The following is a 23,439-nucleotide window of genomic DNA, read 5'->3' on the forward strand; positions in this document are numbered from 1 at the left end:
GTATTCTCAGCTATTACAATTTGCTTTCATTAAATATACCCTGAAAGTTAGTTTATATGAGGTTTGTGCTGATGAAAACCTGTATTCAGTTATGTTATTACTTAAAATTTGCAGTCTCGTGTCTTATGGGGTCTGATATTCTGAGTATATGTTTCTCTTTTCTTTCTTCCTCTGTTTTTTGGTTTTCCATTTTCTGGTTTGTACAATGATTAATCATTAAAGCGTTTATGTTTACAGGGTGGGTGTGTGGACTCTACCAACCAAAGCCTGGCTCTCTTGTTTATGACCTTGGGTCAGCAGGACGTTTCCAAAGTCCTGCTAGGACCGCTCTCTCCTTACACGTAAGTTGTTTGCTTTCAATCTCATTATTCTTTCCAGTGTAATTTTCTAATGGCATAAAATGACAAAGATGGTTTACTGTGCATAGCGTATCACTGTGAACACCTGCTTGTGCCCATCTATCAGTGAGTCAGAGTTGTAACTCTTAAAACTGGTGTTTTATATTTGCACACAAGGGTTTGCCTTCCTTTGCTGTAGTTTCATCATTCCTGTCCTCTTCCCATGTAATTAAGGTTGCATGATATCTATTGGATAGTTTTTCTTTATTCTGTGCTTTAGATTTTGTTAATGCTTTTGAGGTAAATTTCTGGTTCTTATTATACCTTGGGTTTATTTATTTGTTTATTTATTTAGAATGCAAGGCAGCAGTCTTACTTGCTGTGGTTAAGGGCTGTCTTTTTTGTCCAAGATGATAGGGATAAGCTGGCTGGAAAAAATAAAGGAAGAAGCAAAGTTTATAGCAATGCTACTGGGCTAGTAGGGAATTGTTTGTGGTGAATTTGGGGCCACTGGGTTTTAGCAGTAGTTGCCTTCTGAGATATAAAAAAAGAACAGTTCATCAGAAGACTCGAATTACAAACAGGACAGTGAAAGACGCATTTCCCCTTGATCATGAATGAGGTTGCTTGAAAACTGCCTGTTTGAGCCCTGACTTGTGTGTGTACGTATGTTTATATACTTCAAGATCATTAAATGGCATCTGTGAGAGTAAGGGTGTGGGCCTTATGTGAGAGGAAGTATTCAGGTAGATACGAGACTGAACTGTCCTTTTTCGGTTATCATGGTACCGATGCTGTATGTCTGAAAGGTACAGTACTGTGATAACTGAAGAATGGTGGTGCCATCACATTGAGTAAGGGGCGAAGACTGCCGGTGGGGCTGTGCACCACTGAGGCAAGGCTTTAGGGGTATAGAAACCAGGAGCTTGGGAGACATTCTTCTGGGGGCTTCTTCCTCTTCTTTTTTTTTTTTTTGAGTTGGTGTTGGGAGGTTTTTTTAAGAACAGGGAAATAGAAAATACATTCTGTTAGCCTAGCAGTGGGGTAAGACTGATAAGTAGGAAACTGGCAAGGACCACATTCACTTGTGATAACTTGAGTAAAGTATTTCACAGGACAGGAAACTACAGTTGAGTAATTCTGACCTGCTAACACTACTAATCCACATTACTGAAATAGACTTTAGCAGGGTGAGGGCTGAGAGTACAACCTAAAGTGCAGAGATTTACTCCGCATTGAGTTTGGTGGGAGCATCTGCTGGCCATGGGTGGCCTCTCAGCTGGTCTTACTGCTGTTGCTTTCCCAGGGCGGCAGAAAGCCCAGCAGCTCACACAGCAGGAGGCAGTGTCTAGAAACGTGTGTGGTCCTGGGGCTTGGGGTTTAGCAGAACATCATGTGAAAAATGGAATGTATATTTTTATTTTTACTTGCCATTTTAAAATTTTCTTTTGGAGATTTTTTTCAGTTTGGCTCCAGGGCCTTGTGTCATCTTTTCAAGACAACAGCAGCCTCTTTACAGATGGGTCAAGATGTGTCAAACATCTTTTAAAAGCTTTTGCATCCTCCTTGACACACCCCCTCACCAAGCATTAATTGCAGTCTTTCTTCCAGAAACGTTGCCTAAAATTAATTCATCTCCTGGGAAAGCAAAGTGGCCTGCTTTCAATGGAGCCTTAAAGGAATGGGACAAATTGCAGTATTACGTGTTTTGAGACTTGGGGCTGCAGGGAGGAGGCATTCTCCTTGCTCTGGATTACCTACCTCTTGGGGCTTTAGACACAGGGGCTTGCCTGGGCATGAAAGGGCAGCCTACCTTCTTTTTGATAAGTGAGCACAAGGGAGGAGTAAGGGAATTTATTTCCAAGATAGCTATATCAGTTTGAGACTCTATATATGCTTTAATCATTGTATTTAATCAAGTTTCCAGCTGCCCAAAGCAAGGTGGGAAGAAACATACGTCCTCCAAGGACCAATTGGCAAAGTTCACGTCCTGTTTGGGTAGACAGTGAGAAGGGATAGAATCCATAGTCAGAACCGTCTCGGTGGTGGGGATCAGTTTATCCTAGTTTGACTCAGGAGCTTTGGAGACTGAATTATCACATTTATTTTTATGTGCAATTAAAGTCATAGAAATCTGTTTTTAAAACCTCAAATTTCTAAAAACCAGAAGCAAGACCCTCCTTGGCTGAAAAAAATTTTTTTTCATTTCTTCTGGCAGCTTGCATGTGTTTTGATTTGTATAGATAGCTTTTAAAATGTCTATTTATCTGTAAATTGGAATTGAGGAAGATGGTTTGTTTTTTTTTTTTTTTTTTCAGTGTTTCTTTCACTTTCTGGGAAATAAGGTTCTCTGTTCCTCCCTTATTTTTCCCTACACACTATCTCACTTCAGGAGATTGCTCTTGGTGGTTTTCTGTGCTACTTGAGAAAGTAAGTCTCCATGTGTGAAATTGTTCCAGAAGGCTGGAGAGATTTTTTTTCAGCAGAATAAAATGTTGGTGGGGTACATTCACATAACAAGCTGGCACTTAGAGAATTTGTTTTGGTTAAATTTGTTGAATTTTTGGCAATTTACATTTAATGACTGACTGTACTTGTCCCTCCTGTCCAAAAGCTTCTTTTTTACAGTTTAGGGAGCTTTATATTTTATTTAAAAGTAGGATTAGGGGAAATGGATGTGGCTGAAGCAATTGGGCTCCTGTCTACCATATGGGAGGCCCCAGGTTTGATTCCTAGGACCTCCTGGTGAAGGCAAGCTGGCCGGCACTGCAGAGAGCTGACAGCCTGTGCAAGATGACACAATAAAGGGAGACGCAGAGCAGAGACAGTGAGAGACTCAGTAGACCGGGGAGATGAGGTAACTCAAGCAAGTGAGTGCCTTTCTCCTACACCGAAGGTCCCAGGATTGGTTGCCAGTGCCTCCTAAAGAGAAAGACGAGAAGAAAAAGACAAGCAGACACAGAAGAACATACAGTGAATGGACACAGAAAACAGACAGCGAGCGCAAACAACAAGGGGTTGGGGGGAGGGAGTAGGATTAATAGTCAACTTACTTAGAACTTTCAGAAATTGTGAGAGGAGCCTGGGATTACCGGAGCGCTCTACATTCTGCCCGTGTTTTGGCTCTGGAGTCCCACCTACCTTGATTCAAGTCTGGGCTTTGCCTTAAAGCTGCTGTGGGACCGTGGACAAGGCATACATCATCTCTGAGCCTTGGTCTCATCTGTAAGGTAAGGTGAATGATACCCAAGACACAGGCCTGTGGAGACAGAGCAAGGGTCAAATGAGGTAAGGAGCTTAGTCAGTGCTGGAAGCTGGAGGTTCCCTCCCACACACTCCCTTGCCTGCCCCAGGCTGGGGAAGCCTGTTCTCCCTGTTAAGGTCACACTGAAAACCAGGAGACCTAGTGTTTTGGGTTCTCCTAGCCTTGATATTAGCTGGGAATTGTCATCTGGTCTGCCTCTTTCATCTGTATCCATGATTTTTACATTTATGACTAATATCTAGTCACATTGCTAAACAAACTATACGTATCTTAATTTTCCTAAGAATTCTGTGAAGTACATGTCTATTTAATAAACACTGAGTATTTACTGTGTACCTGGTGTTGTTTTAAGTATATTAACACATTTAATTTTCTTAATAACTCTATGAGGGTGATACAGGCAAACAATCTTAAAAGTTCCGTTTTACATGAGGGGATTGAGGCACAGAGAGGTCGAGTAATATGCCCAGGGTCACATAGTCAACAGTGGGGTTCAGACCCAGGCAGTCTGGTTCTGGAGTCCATGCTCATCTTAATCTTCACGCTCTTATGTAAGGGCTGGGATTTCATCCACATCTTTGCACTCCAAGCACCTTCTTGCCTGAGCAGGATGCCATGCTGCCTATTCTCAGGAGGGTACGCATTTCAAACTCTGCAGTAAAATGATCTCCTTCTATCCTTAGTTAGAAGTCTAAAATAAGCCACTCCACTTTGTTGTTTTTCTAACTTCATTAAGTGACCTATTTCTACTTCGTGGGGAAGTGCTGGGGGACTAGCAGCCTGCTGTCCTTCTCGGCTCACTCAGTCTGAATCATAGCAATGTGAAGATCAAATGAGATAATGCACAGGAACACGGGCATTAGTATGTCCTATTTGGTTGCTAGGCTTTGTGGATTCAGTTATTTCATTGCTCTCCATGAGCCGGCATGATTCTACTCCACCTTCATTAGTGAAGCAGTTTAAATGCTACAAAGCTCTTGTCACCTTTTTTTAAAAGAAGTTTAGATTACATAAATTTACATAAAAAATATAGGGGATTCCCATATATACCCTACCCCTTCCCCTCTCACACTCCCCCCCTTTAACATTTTTTATTAGTGTGGTACATTTGTTACAATCGATGAACACATATTGAGGCATTGCTACTAACCATGGTCTGTAGTTTACGTTCACTTTGCACTGTACAATTTAATGTATAATGACCTGTATGTTTCATTGCAGTATCATGCAGAACAATATCCATGTTCCCAAAATGCCCCATGTTAAACCTATTCTTCTTTTTCCCTCTCCTCAGAATTTCTGGTGACCACTGCCTTTTTATCAGTGTTACAAATGTTCCATTACTAGAGAAATAATAAGTATAATTTGGTTCATGATTACATTCTGCACTGAGGTTTGTTCATTCATCAATCTTGATGCTCACTCTGCTTCCAGTGGAGAGGGGGCTTCAGATTCCATGGGGAAGATGGATGGAACGGTCTTGTTTACAATTGTAGGTACTCTGGATGTTGTCCATTATCATCAGTTTGTTAGTTGTCCTGGGCAAGTCTGAGGAACTAAAGAGTAGGTGTTGACTGAAACTCTGCTGACATTCAGGGCTTAACCGGCATAGGAACAGATCGAAGATTTAAGTCTCTGGGACATAATATTATTGGGCATAGTGCTAAATTACAGGTTCAAATAAAAGGGGCAGAAGAACCATGTGTAGGAAAATTATAAATAAGTCTAACTCTGGTAAGTTAGGGAGATAGGTTATCATATATTCCAAGATAAGGCCTCACTGATGGGGTGCTGATTTCCTGGGGTTGTTTGCCCTGCCTATAGTGTCCAGATGTCTCTAGAGCCCTCAGGAGCACCCCTGCTTGAGGCATTATTTTCTGTGGCAGCTAGTGAGGTCCTCCTGAGATGTGTGTAATGGACACAATGAAATGGCCTTCCAGCTGACTTTGAAATCTCTTAGCCATAAAAACTCGTTTGTATTTAATATTTTTATTAATATATTTAATATTTCCCCCTTTTGGTCTAGGTCTTTTTCTAAATGCATCACTATTTGGAGTGTGGTAATAATCCCTCAGTGCCAGAGAGACTCCTCCCTGGGAGTCATGTCCCATGCGAGGGATAGGTAGTAAGTTTATTTGCTGAGTTTGGCTTAGAGAGAGGCCACATTTGAGCAATAAGGAGGCTTTCAGGAGGTAACTCTTAGGAAATATATATTACTAGGCTAAGTTTCAATTTGACAAGAACAAGGTTCATAAGTACAAGCATTACTATTAAGGGCCTGGTATATTGGTCTGCCCTCTGGCCAGGCACTGCCGATGTGTTCTAGAGATTCTTGTCACTCTGTTAGAGAATGTAGCAGGACTCCCCAGAATGAGAATTTAATATTTTGTTGGTTATTGTGTAGGTCTCCATCCACTGAGATAGCACCCCATGACCACATGAACACATTCATATTCCGTAGAGACTTGCCCCAGGATCATCCTTCCCCACACTTCCTCACACTACTGATACCCTACACCAGCGATCCTCCTGTGCCATAGTTGTAACTTTTTTGTAATCCAAAACCTCACCAGAAGCAAAGCCAAAAAGTTGTTTTTTTTTTTTTTGCATTTTGCCTTTCATCATCATGTTATCTTTTATGTATATTGACAATTTTTTATGTATATTCCCCCAGTGTCTTATTTTTTTCCCCTTCATTTTCAAAGAAGCTTTAGATTACAGCAAAGTCACATTAAATATATATGGGATTCACATATTCTTGTCACTTTTTTGATGCTGTTGTACCCTCTGAACCTATTTGAGATGTAGTAAAAGCAAGGGATAGTCCTACTTTTCAGATGAAAAAGACTTTCTGTGACCTCCACATGTTGAGCTCCTTCCACAACTCAGGCCAGGACTCTTGAGTCCCAATAGTGCAGCCAGCCTGGTCTCTGTTTTTTGCTGCCTCTGTAACTGAATTTAATCACTTCATCCGTGAAGCAGATGTCAGCTGGGCTTTGGGAAACTACTGCTGTAAGGCAGAAAAAGAATCACCATTGTCTCTGAAAGCTGCATATATTGACTGCAGAGGGCCCCATCAAGCAGATTTTCTTCGCACTCTGACTTTCCCCTCAACTTCCAGAATAACTCCTTAGACCTCAGATGCAGGTAACCCATTATCCAGGTGGCATGGGACCTGGGTGGCCTGGTGCACAAAACCCTGTGGTGTGGTTTGTGTCTGTGGGAGCTGCCCCAGAGTTCTCTGAAACCTGCCTGTCAGATAGACTGGAGGCTTTCATAGAAAAGCAAGTTGTTTCTTTCTGAAGATAAATCACTTTGTCCTGGGGGAAAAAAAATAAGTCCACTACAGATAGAGTTCTTTAATCAGTAGTTAAAAGTCCTTCGCACAGGAGTTGCCTAGAGCCCCAATTGCCTAGAATTGTTAGTCTGAAAAGCTGCCGCTAGGCTCTTAGGTGGTCGTCTGTTGAAGAGCAGAGTTGCTGTTAGTGCGCCATGGGCCTTTTGGGTCTGCCTGGCTGGCCTGTGGTTGAGTCTAGGAAGTGTGAATATGCCTTTGAGTGCTGTGGAAGAGAAGGAAAGGGAAGTGTTCTGAACTTGGGAGGTGGTGCCTCTGGGGCTGCCAGCTCTTCTGGGGCCTGTCCATGGCTGCAGCTGTGCCTAGCTGTGGGTCTGTGCAGGAGGGCATGGATCAGCACTGGGTGTGACTTGGGCTCAACTGCAGAAAAGATACCAGGTGAGATTCTCCTCAATTCAGTTTTTATTTTTTTTTAAGGAGACAGGGAGGGTTTAATATTGTCTGTAGTTATTTTGCAGCTTCTGAACATTTTTGCTTTTTAATATCCTCTTAAGGGGACATGAGGGGTCTGGGACTGGAAGTGGAGGAAAAATGTTCTGAATCATACCATACTCCAGCTTTTAGGCAGTCTGCAGTCTTCCTCAGACCGGTCGAGGGTTTTGGCAGAACATTATGTAAAAAGTGGAACCAACTTTGCTTTTTCTAACCGTTCCAAAAGCTACAAATACCCAAAATATGTAGGCCTGCGCACTCAAGCGTGTGTTTCTCCCATCCTTCTCCAAGAGATCAGAAGCAAGCTGAGGCCCTGTAGGAATTTTGCCAGCTGAGGAAGGTGCCTGGTTTTTCAAGCACAGTCAAACGATTCAGAGTGAAGTTGGGCTGGGTGAGGCTGTGGGAGTGGAGTTGTGTGCCACAGGAGTGTATTGGTTCCATGACAGCAGCAAAAGAGAGAACAAGCTGTTTTCTCCTTAGAAGGCAGATGAGTGGGTGAGATGGCTGTCTTTTCCTGTGTTGCTGCCAGCTGGAAGCTTTGCCCGCAGATGTGGACTGTTTATCTGTGGGTTTGATATGTTTGTTTTCTTTAGCACATAGTTGGGGGAGGTGATGGAGCAGGGATGGAGACCCAAAAAGTGAAATTTTAAGTTAGTAAGACAGGGAAGCCAGCAGAGGGAGAACTGACTTTCCTTAATTGCTAAGAATATTGAAGTAATTTCTCAAAATTGCCCCCAACTCTTAAACTCTGGTGCCTTTTTTTCAAGTGGGTTTTAGTGATAAGGTCATTGCCCTTAGGTGCTTGGTGCTTACATAATCTACCAAGGATGAAGGAAACAGTTGTGGAAACAATTATATATTAAGAATTTAATTAGGTACCATAAGCAGAACCAAGAATGCTATCGAAGTCCAAAGAGGGAAAAAAATATCATGTGGGTGGGAGTTTTTTGGCTAGGAAGGACTTCATAGAAGAGTTTCCAAATAGGATGTTACTTCAAAGCTGGAATGAAATAGCACATTCTTAGGTGGAAGAAAAAGCAAAGAAGCAGGAGATTCTTCTTCTGTGAATTTCATTCACTCAGCCAGAATCCTATTCTCTAGGGAAGTTAGCCTTCATCTCTTAGCCCTTCATGCGCCAATCATTTTAATGCCAGACAGGGTGAGGAATTTGTCGAGGCTCCCTTTCTCCTTTTTGTCTTTTTCTTTCTTTGACTAGTTCAGTGCCCTAGGACAGAAAGACAGGAGAGGGAGGAAAATTCACCACAGTAGGTTTATGCTTAGTTTGGCATATGCTGTTTGGGGGTAGGAACTAGGATTGAATTTGTGTATTTATTTTTAAATAGCTTTATTGAGATAGAATTCACGTTTCTCCTTAGAATGCACAGTTTACTCATTTAAACTGTATAATTCAATGGTTTTTAGTATATTCAGTTATGTAACCAACACCACGATCTAATTTTAGAACATTTCTTCACTCTGGAAAGAAACCCTGTACCCATTGGCAGTCACTTCCCTGTTCCCCCCCCCCCCCCCCAACTCTCCCCAGCCCTAGGTTACCACCAGTCTACTTTCTGTCTCGCTAATACATTTCCCCATTCTGGCCATAAATGGATTCAGCAGTATGTGGTCTTTTGTGACTGGCTTCTTCCTTTTTATTATGGAATAATATTCCTTTTTATGAATAACTACATTTATTTATTCAGCTCTTCAGTTGATGGACATTTGGGTTGTTTACACTTTATGACTGTGTGAGTAATGCTGCTGTGAACAATCCTGTATAAATTTTTGTGTGGATGTGTGTTTTCATTTCTCTTGGGTATATACCTAAGAGTGAAAATGCTGGGTCATATGATAACTTTATGCTTAGCACTTTGAGGAACTGCCAAACTGTTTTCCAGAAAGTGGCTGTACACATTTTACAGTCCTACCAGCAGTGTATAAGGGTTCCACTATCTCCCAAACCTCATCAACACTTTTTTTTATTATATTTCTTTTTTTGTTGTAGCAGTCATGGTGGGTGTGAAGTGGTATCTTGCGGTTTTGATTTTCATTTCCCTAATGATGAAGACCTTTTCATATGCTTTTTAAGCCATATGTATATTGTCTTTAAAGATATGTCTAATCAAATCCTTTGCCGATATTTAAGTTGAGATTTTTTTATTGAGTTTTAAGAGTTCTTTGTATACTCTGGAAATAATCTTATCTGATAGATGATTTGCAAACATTTTCTCCTATTCTGTACGTTGTGTTTTCCACTTTATTAATGGTATCCTTAGATGCATAGAAGTTATTAATTTTGATAAATTTCGGTTTATCGATTTTTTTCTTTTGTTGTTTGTGCTTCTGGTGTTACATCTAAGAACCATTACCTAATCTAATGTCGAGAAGCTTTACTCTTAGGATTTCTTTTAAGAGTTTTACTCTTTTAGTTCATACATGTAGTTCTTTGAGTTTATTTTTGCATGTGGTGTGAGGAAGAGGTCCAGATTTGTTCTTTTGCATGTGGCTGTTTAGTTGTCCCAGCACCAACTGTTCAGAAGACTATTTTCCCCCATTGAATTGTAATCAATTCACCATAAATGTAAGGATTTATTTCTGGACTCTCAGTTCTGTTCCATTGATCTACCTGTCTAGAATCAGTATTTTCAAAGGTCTTCAGTCAGTTCCAGTGTGCAGTCAAGGTTGAAAACCATCTGGCTAGAGTAAGAAGTTTGGATGGTTTGATTGGGAGGCAACATAGCATGAGGCTCCTGGAATACTTCATTGCAGGTATGCATACCATCCATTCTTCACTGAAGCAACTTGCTTCTCTAACTTGCCTGATAAGGATCACCTGAGGTAGTTGATAAAAACAGATTTCTGCCCCCTGTGCACGGGAGCACAGCATCTTTGTGTGGCTCCTCCATGTGGAAACTTCCTCCCTGCCGCTAGACCAGAACCCTCAGGAACCTGTGTGTTCATTGAGTTCTCCAGGGGCCTCCTGTGATCACACTAGCTTGAGCAATGCTGAATCCAATAGTCAGGCCACTCGAAGCTTGTTTATCTGTATTGTGGTCCTCTACAGAATTGCTGTTCTTAAGGTCCTCTTGGGGAGGTTAAGGGAGATTACAAGAAACAGCCTTGTGAAATTCTTTGCCATATTTACAGTGAGCTCTTCACTGCCTACCTTAATTATGCTGCTTCCTGCCGGATATACACAAATACTCTTACCCCATATTTCTTCTCTATCTTACTTCTTTGTTTTATTTAAACAAATAAATATAGCACTTACCAGCAATATTTTACTTATTTATCTTGTCTGTCTCCCCACTATATTGAAAACTTCATGAGGAAAGGAATTTTTGTTTTGGTCCTTTTGGTTGACTGCAACATCCCCAGCACTGAGAATAGTGTCTGGCACACAGTAGACACTCAGTATCTGTTGAGTGAATGTGTTGAGGCTGAGGAACAACGAGAGACAATTCTCTATTTTGACATCAGCGGTCGTCATTCTTTGTGTTTTTACCTCGTGGCTCTGTGAATCATGGAAGTACATGTTTCATTCTCTGTGTGGGCTGTGCAGGGATTCATGCCATATTTATGTCTAGCCTCTGATGCGTGTAGAATTTAGTACCTTATATGTCACATACTAGCCTCTAACCTTTTTAAAATTTTTTGTTTAACTTTTCTTGCTTTTTGTGCCTTTGCAAGCGGTCTTAAGTCCTCTTTGGAAATCGAAAATTTGTAAATCGTGTTTGATAAGAACCTCGAATTTCAGGCATTCCTCTTGGTCTGGGAAATTTAAAGCTTGGGTTTTAGGTGGGGTTGGGGATGGGAAAAGCATTCCTTTTTCATTTCTTTTTCTTTTTTTTTTTTAGGATAGAATTTTTGCGGCATTTGAAGAGCTTTTTCCAGATAATGTTTAAAATTGAAACCAAGCCATGTGGTGAAGAACTGAAAGGTGGGGATAAAGTGCTGATGACCTGTGTTGGCATTGGCTTCTCCAACCTTAGCAAGACCCTCAAGTGATATGTCACAAGATAAGGCCCCAGCACCTACAGACAAAGCAGAGATGACAAGGACACCCGAGGGACCAAGTCCAAATGCCTTCATCCAGAACGAATAGCCTTTTATATTAAGTACTTTCTTAATCTTCAGTTTAAAAAAATCAGAACATACAAATAAAAGATGTCTTATATTACATGGTTGTCAGCCATTTGTTCAGTGGCATTGACTTTCCTCAGGAAGCCCATTCACTATAAGGGATCCCTGACTTACCTGAAGGAAGAGGTGCCTGGACACAATCACACTGCTTGAACAGTATTACAGCTGCACTTCGGCAATACTGCTTTAGCCCCACATCCTTGGGCTTCTGTAAAGTGGCCATTTTCCAGATCTGTGGAGTCTGTTACTGTTCTTTCTGCAAGTACTTACCTGTTTCAGTCTCAATTTCTGTTGTGGGTATTAAATGAGATAACATACAAACTATAAGTAGTACATTGCTATGCAAATGTCAGAGATTGATATATTAGAATATTTTATTTGTTGTCTTTTGAATGGACCCCTGTCTTGGAAACAGTACTTCTCCCATTTGATTCCGTGTCAGTATGAGTGTGTATGTATGTATGTGTGTGTATCAGAGGGTGATTGGGAAAGGGCAGAGATTCAACTAAAGTCGCTGCATGTTTCTACATGCCAGGTATGTCATAGACTTCTTATTTTAGTCTCTCATTAGCCTTATGATGTAGCTTTTATTATTTTCATAAAAGATAATTCAAAGAGCGTATCTTGTTTCTTTGAAATTTTAAAGATCTTAGTATAATAATGCTGAGATCTGGAATTTTACCCTACTTCCAAGCTAATTATTAATATTACTGTTGTTTTATGGATACTAGCAGAAGACATGAGACTTGTGGATCAGAGACAAATAACTTTATTACTTGTAGCCCAGCGTGCTGCAATGAGCTCTTGGTTATAGCAGTTCCCCTTTTCCCCAAGTCCCATGGAGAATACATGGAGGGGCCCCAGTTAGATGCCACCCATGTGGTAGGTTTGCATCACAGCCAAGGACAAGTAAGCTTGGGAACCTCATCTCTTTTACAGCAAGTCTGCTGTTTGTTCCAGGTGAAGACATTACCTCATCCCTTAAGATTGCTTGCTGCAAACACAGTTCTGAGAAAGATGCCAGGTAAAGAATGGTCAGGGCCTTGCATTCTACCCAGCAAGAGTATGCAGGAATACTCAGGGCCTGTGGCAGATTGTCTCTGCCAACTAATAAAGTCAACATCTGTTTGTGTTTGGGGAGGTGGGGGAGAGTGTCCAAGTTGGGAGAAGAGTAAAGATCTGATTCCTCTAGGATTTCATATGGTACTTCCTGCCTGGGGCTGACTTCTGAGGTACAGAAGGGTCTTTGCCTCACCTGTCTCTCTTTTTTCAGTGAAAGGGGACCAGAGAAAGTCCATGCTCTGAAGACTTAGGATATGGGAAGATGTGGTAGTAGAGAGCCAATATTTAGAAAGGCCAGGCCATCCTGAACTGTGACACTCTGCTGAGAGCTTTACATCCTGTATTGGCTTTACTATTATTGCTGCATACAAATTACCACAACCTTAGTGGCTTAAAACAACACCCATTTATTGTCTCATAGTTCTGTAGTTCACAAGTCCAGGCAGGTTCAATTGAGTTCTCTGCTGAGAGTCTTTTGAGGCTGAAGTTCAGGTGTCAGCTAGGCTGGGCTTTTGTCTGCTTTAGCTCATTTAGGTGGTTGGCAGAATTCATTGTTGTTGTGGGCTGAAGTCCCTGTTTCTTTTGCTGGCTGTCAGCTAGGAGCGACTCTCAGTTTTCAGATGCTCCCAGCATTCCTGGTCACATGTCCCCCGCCATCTCCAAGGCAGCAGTGGTGTACTGAATCCTCATGCTTTGAATCTCTCTGACTTCCTCTTTGCTACCAGTTGGAGAAAACGGCTTTTAAAGGACTCATATTACATTAGTCACATCTGGATAATCACCTTACTTTATGGCCAACTGACAATAACCAAATAACCTTATTACATCTGCAAAATCCTTCACTGCAATACCTGTTCGATTGACTACCAGGACCAAGAATCTTGGGCAGCCATCTAAGAATTCTGTCTGCCAGACATACTACACACTTACTTAGTGCTGGTAACATATGAAACCAGATCTGCCTATGCTCAGATCTAGAACCACATTGTATTTCAACATCTCAAGCACTGTCCTACAGGGGCCTTAGAACAAATTCTAGAAATGATACTCTTCGTCAGTTGAGAAGGGTCAGTTGAGAGTGGTATGCAGAGTCGATGCAGATTATTACAATCAAGAGAGCAGATATATACCCCCATCTGCTGCAAATATGCAAGTTTCTATGGCTTCCATCCTTCCATGTAGCACAGCTGCTTTTGGAGTTAATATATCAGGCAGTGGTGATCATGTTCCAAAAGGAGAACAAATTTAATACTGTGCAGCCTGCTCCTAGCCTTTCTCAAATTCCCCAGTGGCAGTGCCATTCCTTGGGCAGAAGCCATTCTGTCCTGATTGCCAGTACATTTTAGTGATCATTCAGCTCCTGCAATCCCTGCTTTGTTGAATTAGCTCCTGATTGGTCCACCTACCCCTGGAACAGTTTGATGAGAAAGATTCTAGCATTTTGGGGCTTGGTTTTCCTGCTTGGCCTGTCTGCTCTCCTCTGCTGATAGCAGACTACTCTGAATTACAGCAGGTGTTCAATAGAACTAGTGATTTGTAGGCAAATACTCCTTGACTTTGGGGATCATGGCACGATCTCTGCCTACCTGGCACCTATCTGCTTTTAACATCTTTGGCTGTATTCTAGGCAAACACCAGCCAGCCTCCCTCCATCATGATGATTTACAGTACTTATCAAAACACTTGGTAAGAGGTGGGAGGAAGCTTGGTATTGCAGCTTGACATACTGGTAGGGAAATAGAAATAGGAGGACTTGCTGAAATCCCAACGACCCTCATGGGGCAGCTAAACCTCATGTTTTTGTTTTTCAGTCTTTTTTTTTTTTTATAAAAAAACAAAAATGCTGAAGAACATCTAATCACAGACTCAACTAAAAAAAACTGAAATTGCATCACAGTGCCTGTCCTCTGGCTGTCACTCATAAGTTGGCCGTTTCCCACTCAGTCCTTTAAGTTGAGTGGCTCCTTGGAAAGGCCAGTGCTAGCCGTTAGCTTTTTGGTAACTGAGTAGAATAGTTGAGGATGTTAAAGGGAAGAAAAGAAAGTAGGCAAGATGGCATTGAGGAGACTTGAATAAAATGAATATAGTCAAAAATAGATGGAGAAACTGAGAGGAAAGGAATTGCCAAAGTTTGGCCATGCTTAAGGTGGGGGTGTGACTTGGGTGAGATGGGGAACCAGAGTGGCCTGAAGAAGTGGGTTTACCGTGGGCTTTGGTCAAGGGCATGAGGATTAGAATGTGGGATTCTATTGACCTTACCTGTTAGGACTTCATGGACACCTGTGGATATACAAGTGGGTGCTCTTAGCCAGTCTGCAGTCAGTGGGAAGGCAGTACCACATGCTGTGTGCCCAACCTGGAATCTCTGCTTTTTCTCACCCAACTCTAGAGAGGGTGAGAGTGAGTGACTTGCACTTAGTCAGTTTCCATGTTCAGATGACTCTGGCTTGTTCTTTAGAAGTGACTACTAGATCATGAGAATGTCGGTTGGCAAGTCAGGGCCTTTTTATACCTTTTTTTTTTTTCTTTTTCTTTTTTTTCTGTGCCAGATCTGAGAAGCTATTTGAGTTGGATAATTGATAAAAAATATTTGGCATCTTTCTGAGGCCTAACCACAGTCACTACTTTGACATATGTTTGTTCCTTTACTCAAACAAGAGTTCTCATTTTGTCAGGGGTTGCCTGGTCTGGAGCTTCCCTAATTCCTTGTCACATTTGGTCCGTACCTATCAGATAGTCTGAATCCACATCCCTGAGCGCTGGCCTTGAATCAGCACCTGTTGACGGACCTTTGGCACATGAACCCCCTTCTCTCTTCCTGGTCCTGCTCTCCTGGTCCTTCTGGTGCAAGTGGTACTGGATGTGGCTCCTGTACTGCTGAGACCTTTTTGTTGCGTCTGCTGGGGAGGTGATGGGCTCTCAGGAAGTGTGACATAGCAGATGGGAAACTTGTTTTCTAGCTCAGCTCGGCTATTAACCAGCTGTATGACATTAAATAAATCACCTCCCCACTCTTTGGTTTCCTCCATTGAGTGGGGGTAGAAGTGTGAAATAATGCCAAAGAAACTTCAAAAGATACTCATCATTGCGCCCTCTACACCTCTCCCATTATATATATTTTCAATAGAAGATTGGTTAGCCAACTTGAGTATTTTCTTTAAATATCCCAGGTGTTTCTGATATTTGAGTTTCTCTGAGGTCTCAGGACATTTTTTATCCTCATGTTTCCTCCCCATTCCCAACTCTCTATAAAAAGCTTTGCATTCCAAAACATCAGATTGCTTGATTGATTTATAACTTCTCTGGTGCAATTTGGGAAATGATAGATGAAGGTGAATTTATAGAAATCACAGGTCAACTTGAATACAAGATAATGAACCAGCCTATTGACACCATATCTGGCTCTCTGGGTACCTTGTAATGATGGACATGATGGAGTGGTGGGGCTGCTCCCGGATTCATTGGGGGCCATCTGGGCCATTGGTCTCAGTCTTGGGAGCAGACAGTACGACAGATGAAGGGGAATGGTAGGAGGATGTGCCGCTTCTTGCTGCATCCAGGAATAGTAGGACATCCTGTAGCTCCTTACAGTCTTCAGAGAGGAATGTTGGTGGGGACTATATATTTTGACATGGTGTCTGACTTGCTCTGTGGAAGTATTTAATTTCAGGTCCTGACAGCCAACCTCAGGCTCTTTCAAATGCTGTGATCACTTGGCCCCCTAGGCCTCCCCACATTTTCTTTTGGTTCCTTGCTCTTTTAGGAGCTTCCTGTTTTACTTAATAGGTAATGAAAGGCATTGTGCCTCAGAACTGAAAAGTCTGAAAGGCTTTCAAAAATGTTTGTAAGAAATGGGGGAAAAAATACTGACTCCAAGTTATACAAAGAAAAGAGCAAAAATAAATATCCATGAAATGAAACCTTTTTCAACTTAACTGTTAAGATATTGAGAACAATATAGGCGAGAATTTCCAAGCATAGTGTGATTGCCAAATAATCATAGATAACCATAAATTAAATGGGTTACTGGTCACCAGGTAATTTTTCAAAGGCAAAACTATAAAAAGCCTTTTAGAAATTTGGGATATGGGTACATTTTAACAAGTCTGATTAGATATGCTGCCATAAAGGGGCCCAGAAAGTAAAATCATCCAAAGCTCTCTGCTTGTCAGTAGGCATGTGGCATTGGGTGGGTCCTCCACCCTTTGACCCTTAATTTCTTCATCTGTAAAATGAAAATATCTGCCTCATATCCACTTTGGTACTGGGAAAATTATCAAACATAATGGGTATAATAAATGATTGGGTTTCTTTTTAGTCCTTCAATCCTTGGTGAAGATTCAAAGCAGTTTTCCACCTAACAGGTTAATATCAGTGTGAATCATAGAGTCTCTCTTTACATCTAGTACTTGCGTGTACTTCAGCTAGAAAACTGGATGAGCTATGGCACCTGCATGTGGTTTGAGGTCAAACTGTCCTATGACAAATATTACAGATAAAAAGACAGCCCACAGGCATCTCAGAAGATCATGTTCCAACAGGGAGTACCAGATCTGTCCTGTAAGGATAAAGTGAAAAGGCTGGCAGACCTCAAGTAAACCTTAGGACTACTATTTACAGCAAACCAAAAACAGTCAAAGAACTGCTTCCTTTCCTCTCCCACCAAGAAAGGAAATAATCTCTGGTTTCCTATCCTGGCATTTTATGTGTCAGTCTGCTTTTCCTAAAGCCAATCTAGTTCTGCTACTGTGTAGAACATCATGTCACCTCAGGTTCCTGTGTTGCATCGTCCATGTAAGGCCCACCCTTGAGCAAGTTACTTTCTGACCCTCAGTTTCCTCATTAAGATGTGAATAAAACTTACTGCAAAGGCTGTGAAGATGTGGTAGTAATAGTGAAAAGCCAGATTTCTTAGCTCAGGGATACTGTGACAGAGATATGGAAACCATTTTTACCTTAGGTGACTTTGAATTGGCTAGAACTCATCTGAAAGTGAGCAACTGAACAAATCTGCTCAAGAAAAAAAAAATCGGCCTATGTAATGGAGTCCAATGTGCATTTGGCTAGATCCAGCAGTTAGTTGAGTTAGAACTCAACTCTCTGATCTCTCAGCTCTGCTTTCTTCTGTGTTCAACTTTTATACTGGGTTGAATGGTTCTCTCCTCCTCCCCACCCCTACCCTCAGTCATATCCACCTGGAGCCTCCAAATGTGATCATGTTTGAGAACTGGGTCTTTGCAGATGTAACCAAATTAAGTTCATACTGGGCTAGGGTGTGTCCTAAATTCAGTATGCCTGGTGTCCTTATAAGAAGAGATAAATTTGGACACGCTCACACACACACAGAGGAGAAGGCCATGCGAAGCTGGAGGCACAGAGTGAAGTGCCAAGAATTGTCAACAACCACCAGAAGCTGGAAGACGAATATGGAGCTGATTCTTCCCCAGAGACTTTAGAGGGGAACATGATCCTGCTGACACCTTGATTTCAGACTTCTAGCCTCCAGAACTGTGAAAGAATAAAGTTCTGTTGTTTTAAAACACCCAATTTATGGTAATTTGATGCGGCAGCCCTGGGAAACTAATCGAATTTCCTTTTCCAGCAGGCATTCCCTTTAATATTCTATTCTCTTGTTCTAGCATCCTTGAAATTGAGAGATACTAATATAATATATTTTTTTAAAGCCCCAGGATTGCATCTTCTATACAGACTCTAGAATGCTCTTGTTGACCCAATCTAGATCCTACTCACCCCTGGGACCTGGGGGTAGAGTGGTAGTGATTTCAGCCTCATCCAAACTGTGTGGATTAAGGAAAAAGATAATTCCCAGGGAAAAGAGAATGCTAAAAAAGAGAATAGATGCTGGGGAGACAGAAACAGCAATTGTCCACTGTAGACTGCATTGCCTAATGCCCTGAATATTCTCAAAGGAATGTCCCACAATGCTACATGCCCACCATCGTCTTTCACCATACAGAATCTTCCAATTTATGTTATAGAACTGCATGGGCAAGGGTGAGCTCAGTTCACAGTGATGTCTGACAAAGGTGAAAAAAAATCACTGGATCCAGAAAGAAAAAGTTAACATGGACATTGAGCAGAAGTTTATCAGTTTAAACTTCTAGTCAACCAAGAATACAGTGTAAGATGCTCCGGGTTTCTGTTTCCCCACAGAATTGCTGAACAATTAGCAAAAACTGGCAAGAGTTATCTTACTCAGAGCTCCAGAAAACAGTTAAAGGGTTGCAGTAACTGCGAAGTGTTGAATCAAGAAAATACAACTTAAAAAACCATAGGAGAAACTCATGAAGTCCTGCTTGATCCCTCCTCTACCTTGTCCCCTGTGCTCTTGTCACCTGTGCTCTCATTATGTGTCCTTGGCCATGTTCCAGTGTGAGCAGAGTAACCTCTATGCATACTGGGATGCTTGTATGTTGGTACCAATCTATCAGGTGGCAGCCTGAAGGAAAGAACCAGGACACTCATCTCTGGCTTGCCCCAGAACTTGCCCTGCAGGAAGCAGCAGCTTGCAGACAGCTAAAGCAGTGTAAGAAACAGTTAAAGTGGCCTGGGTCAAAGGATTATCAGCTTTTAAGATGTATATTAAGGGGGTGGGGTAGGGGTTGTTCTGTTTCATAAGAAATAGAGGAGCCATTCAACTTCCTGTAAACACAGTAATTCCTAAACCCCATGACAAAACCCAGGCTCAGAAAAAAACAGGATTTAGCACTTTTGCCTCAGGTTGACCTTGCTAGGAGGGCTAAACTCTGAAGGGGAGTACCAGCCAATATAGAGCCAGTTTGCTCTGGAAGACATGGTGAAAGGTGTATTTTGCATTAGCTGCTTTGTTTTGGCTAGTTTCTGGCACTCAAAGAAATCTTCAGCTGGATACAAACTTAAAGAACAGATAGCTCAGGGACTAAATCCCTGAGTTAGCACATTAAAATATTTAATAAAATGAACAATGTACAACAAAAGGTTACAAGACAAACAAGGAAACAGAAAATGATTACCCATCTAAAGAATCAAGATAAAAACCCAGATACCATCAATAAAAAAGACTAGACTTTGGACATTCCAGACAGTTTTAAAAAATTATTTTTGATATGCTCAAAGAGATAAAAGAAAATAGGGTAAGAACTAGAAGATATCAGGAAAATGATGAATGAACAACATGTGAATTTCTATTATAGATATAAATTATAAAAGGGAATCAAATCCTGAGTGAAAGACCACAATAACTGAAATGAAAAAATTCCCTAGAGGATTTCAACAGCAGATTAGAGCTGACAGAAGAAATAATCAGTGAACTCAAAGAAAACAATTGAAATGATTCATTTTCTTTCTGAGGAGCAGAAAGAAAAAAGAATGGAAAAAAGTGGACACAATGTAAGAGACCTGAGGGATACCAAGCATACCAATACATGCATTCTGGGAGTCCCAGAAAGGGAAGAGGGGGCAGAAGGAATATTCAAAGAGACAGTGGCAGAAAACTTTTCAAATTTAATGAAAGACATGAATATTCACATTCAAGAAGCCTGATGAACCCCAAACAGGATAAACTTGAAGGAAACCATACCCAGGCACATAGTAGTCAAACTGTTGAATGCCAAGGATGAATAGAGATTTCTGAAAACTGCAAGAGAAAAGCAATATGGTATGTACAAGGGAGCTCCAATAAGATTAAGGGCTGATTTTCCATCAGAAACCATGGAGGTAAGAAGGCAGAAGGAGGAAATATTTAAAGTGCTGAAAGAAATAAGTGCCAACCAAGAATTTTGTATCTGGTGACATTATCTTTCAAAAATGAGGGAGCAATCTCTTAGCCATATAAACTCATTTGTCTTTACCATTTCCCCATTTTATTCAAGGTCTTTTTCTAGTTGCCTCAACTGCTGGTGCTTGGTAATAATCCCTCGGCTCCAGGGAGGCTCATCCACAGGAGTCATGTCCCACACTGGGGGGAAGGAATTGCATTTACATGCTGAGTTTGGCTTAGACAGTGGTCACATTTGAGCAACATGGAGGCTCTTAGGAGGTAACTATTAGGCATCCTGTAACTCTAGTCCTAGTTCAAATTTCAAGCACACAGGCTCATAAGCATAATGATCAGTATCAAGAGCGCATCACTGGACCATCCTTCTTCACTGGTCTTTGCCCTTGCACTTGGGGGATTCTTGCTATTCCATTGGGGAATGTGACAGAGCTCCCCAGGATGGGAGAGAAATGAGTATATATAGCTAAAAGACTTCAAAATGAGTCAGAAGGTCATCTGAGGGGTCACGCTTATGCACATCTCAGCAGGAGCCCAGAGACAGCCAAAGTAGGTACAATCCCAGGTAGTGGTGCTCCTGAGGGCTGTGGAGACACCCAGGTACTGTGGGCATGGCAGATGGCTCTGGAATTCAAGGCCTTGCCAGTGAGCCCTACTTTGGAATTTGTGCTCCTGAGTGTGATGGAGTTGGACTCAGATGTGACCTCTCTACACATGCCTTTTCTGTCACTTTTACTAAATCTGTGGTTGGTGCTGGGATTGGTATATGCTCAGGACATTTGAATCTCTGGAGAGTCTGTATTGGTCAGCCAAAGGGGTGCTGATGCAAAATACCAGAAATTCATTGGTTTTTATAAGGGGTATTTATTTGGGGTACCAGGCCATAAAGATACCAGGCCATAAAGCATAAGCTACTTCCCTCACCAAAGTCTATTTTCATGTGTTGGAGCAAGATGGCTGCTGACAGCTGCAAGGGTTCAGGCTTCCTGGGTTCCTCCCTTCCATGGTCTTGCTTCTCTCTGTGTTCAAGGTTCCTTTCTTCCCAAGGCTTGCTTTTTCCTCTCTTCCTGGGGCTGGCTTCTCTTTCCTCTGTGCGCTTACTTCCTGAAACTCTAGCTTAAGTTTTCAGCATCAAACTCCAACATCAAAACACCAACATCAAAAACACTCAACTCTGTCCTTTGCCATGCCATGCCTTTTATCTGTGAGTCCCCACCCACCAAGGGGCGGGGACTCAATGCCCTAATGACATGACTGAATCAAAGCTCCAATCATAATTCAAGCACACCCAGGTACAGACCAGATTACAAACATAATCCAATATCCTTTTGTAATTCATAACCGTATCAAACTGCTGCACAGTCCATGTGCCAGCTGTGCTATGAGCTTCATCAGATTGCAACACCTCCTCTCTGGTTTTTTAGATTTACCCAGTTCAGCTAATAGAGAGGTAAGGATGGTCAACCACCACATCAGGGAACTGAGAGAGTCTACAACTGCAAGCAGGAGAATCCCTTCCATCAGCCATGTGGGATCTAAGCCCTCTGACAATTCAGAGGTGGAGTGGATATTGCCATCCCAGGGCCCTCAGGTTGGAGGAATAAAATATGGATTAGAGTGGACTTACTGGTATTCTACTATAGAATTATGGTGACTCGAGCAATGCAAGAAATTGTGTCTCTGATGCGGAGAAAGTGGCCACGGGAGTTGCTGAGAGCAGGAAGAGGGAAGAAGAGGTGTGATGTGGGGGGAGCATTTTTGGGACTTGGAGTTGTCCTGAATGATACTGCAGGGATAGATGCAGGACATTATATATCCTGCCATAACCCACTGAATAGACTGGGGGAGAGTGTAAACTGTAATCCATGCTGTGTAGCAGTGTTCCAAAATGTATTCATCAAATGCAATGAATGTGCCACACTGATGAAAGAGTTTGTTGATGTGAGAGGAATGGGGTGGGGTGGGGAGTGGGGTATATGGGAACCTCTTATAGTTTTTAATGTAACATGTGCTGTGATCTATGTATCTTTTAAAAAAAGGACAATGAAAGTTTTTTTAGAAATGAGGGAGAGATGAAGACATTCACAGAGATACAAAGACTGAGAAAATTTGTCATCCCTAGACCTGCCCTACAAACAAGGCAAAAGGGGTTCTTTGTACTGAAAGAAAAGGATGTTGGAGAGTGGGGTGAAGCAGCATAAAGCAATAAAGATCTATTAAAGATAACTATATGGGTAATTGTAAATTCCAATACTACTATATTGTATATTTCATATATCACTGTACTTTTTCTTCTTACAGGTTCTAAAATGCAAATGCATAAAAGTAATGATAAATCTATGGCCTTGAACATACAATGTGTAAAGATATAATTTGTAACAAGTACAACAGAGGTGGGGGATGAGGGTATATAGGAAAAGCACATGCTGTTCAAGTTAAGATGGTATCAAATCAAATGTGATTTATAGATTTAGGATGTTAAATTTAAGCCCCATGGAAATCACAAAACATATGAAAAGTATCTACAGAGAGAAATGAGAAGGGACTCATTATGGTACAATGCAAAAAATGAAATAAATATGAAAGTAGGCATTAATGGAAGAATTGAGAGACAAAAAAGTATAAGATTTACAAATTCAGATAGCAAAGTGGTGGATGTTGCATATTAGTAGTAGTTACTTTAAATGTGAATGGATTAAACTCTCCAGTCAAAAAGCATAGATTGGTAAAATGGATTAAAAAAACAACCAAACAAACAAACAAATGACCTAACTATATGCTCTTTACAAGAGACGCACCTTAAATTAAAAACTCTGGAAAACAAGTTTGGTGGTTACTCAGAAAGTTAATATAGAATTGTATGTGATCCAGCAAGCCCACTTCTAGGTATATAGCCCAAAAAATTGAAAGCAGGGAGTGGAACAAATACTTGCACACCAATGTTCTCAGAATTCTCTCTTTGTCTTTGGCACTTGACATTCTGATTAGTGTTAGTATGATTTTTTCGGATGGGAGTACATTGTGCTTCTTTTCATAAATTGGATAATTTGTAGGCTTACAGAAAAATGCA

The 23,439-nt window shown here is 41.4% G+C and overlaps 1 protein-coding gene across 2 annotated transcripts in view; it reads left to right on the forward strand.

Moving 5' to 3' along the window:
* The window catches only part of RCL1 (RNA terminal phosphate cyclase like 1), a 68,444-nt gene extending 56,874 nt beyond the window's left edge, over positions 1-11,570 (forward strand). For both annotated transcript variants that reach the window (XM_058301805.1, XM_058301806.1), the window contains 2 exons: positions 238-341; positions 11,248-11,570. In XM_058301805.1, the coding sequence (XP_058157788.1) occupies positions 238-341; positions 11,248-11,398 (255 nt within the window). In that variant the 3' untranslated portion in view covers positions 11,399-11,570. The remainder of the gene's footprint in view (positions 1-237; positions 342-11,247) is intronic.
* Positions 11,571-23,439: the final 11,869 nt, after the last annotated feature.

Source organism: Dasypus novemcinctus, chromosome 8 (assembly GCF_030445035.2).
Source record: "Dasypus novemcinctus isolate mDasNov1 chromosome 8, mDasNov1.1.hap2, whole genome shotgun sequence".
NCBI lineage: Eukaryota > Metazoa > Chordata > Mammalia > Cingulata > Dasypodidae > Dasypus > Dasypus novemcinctus.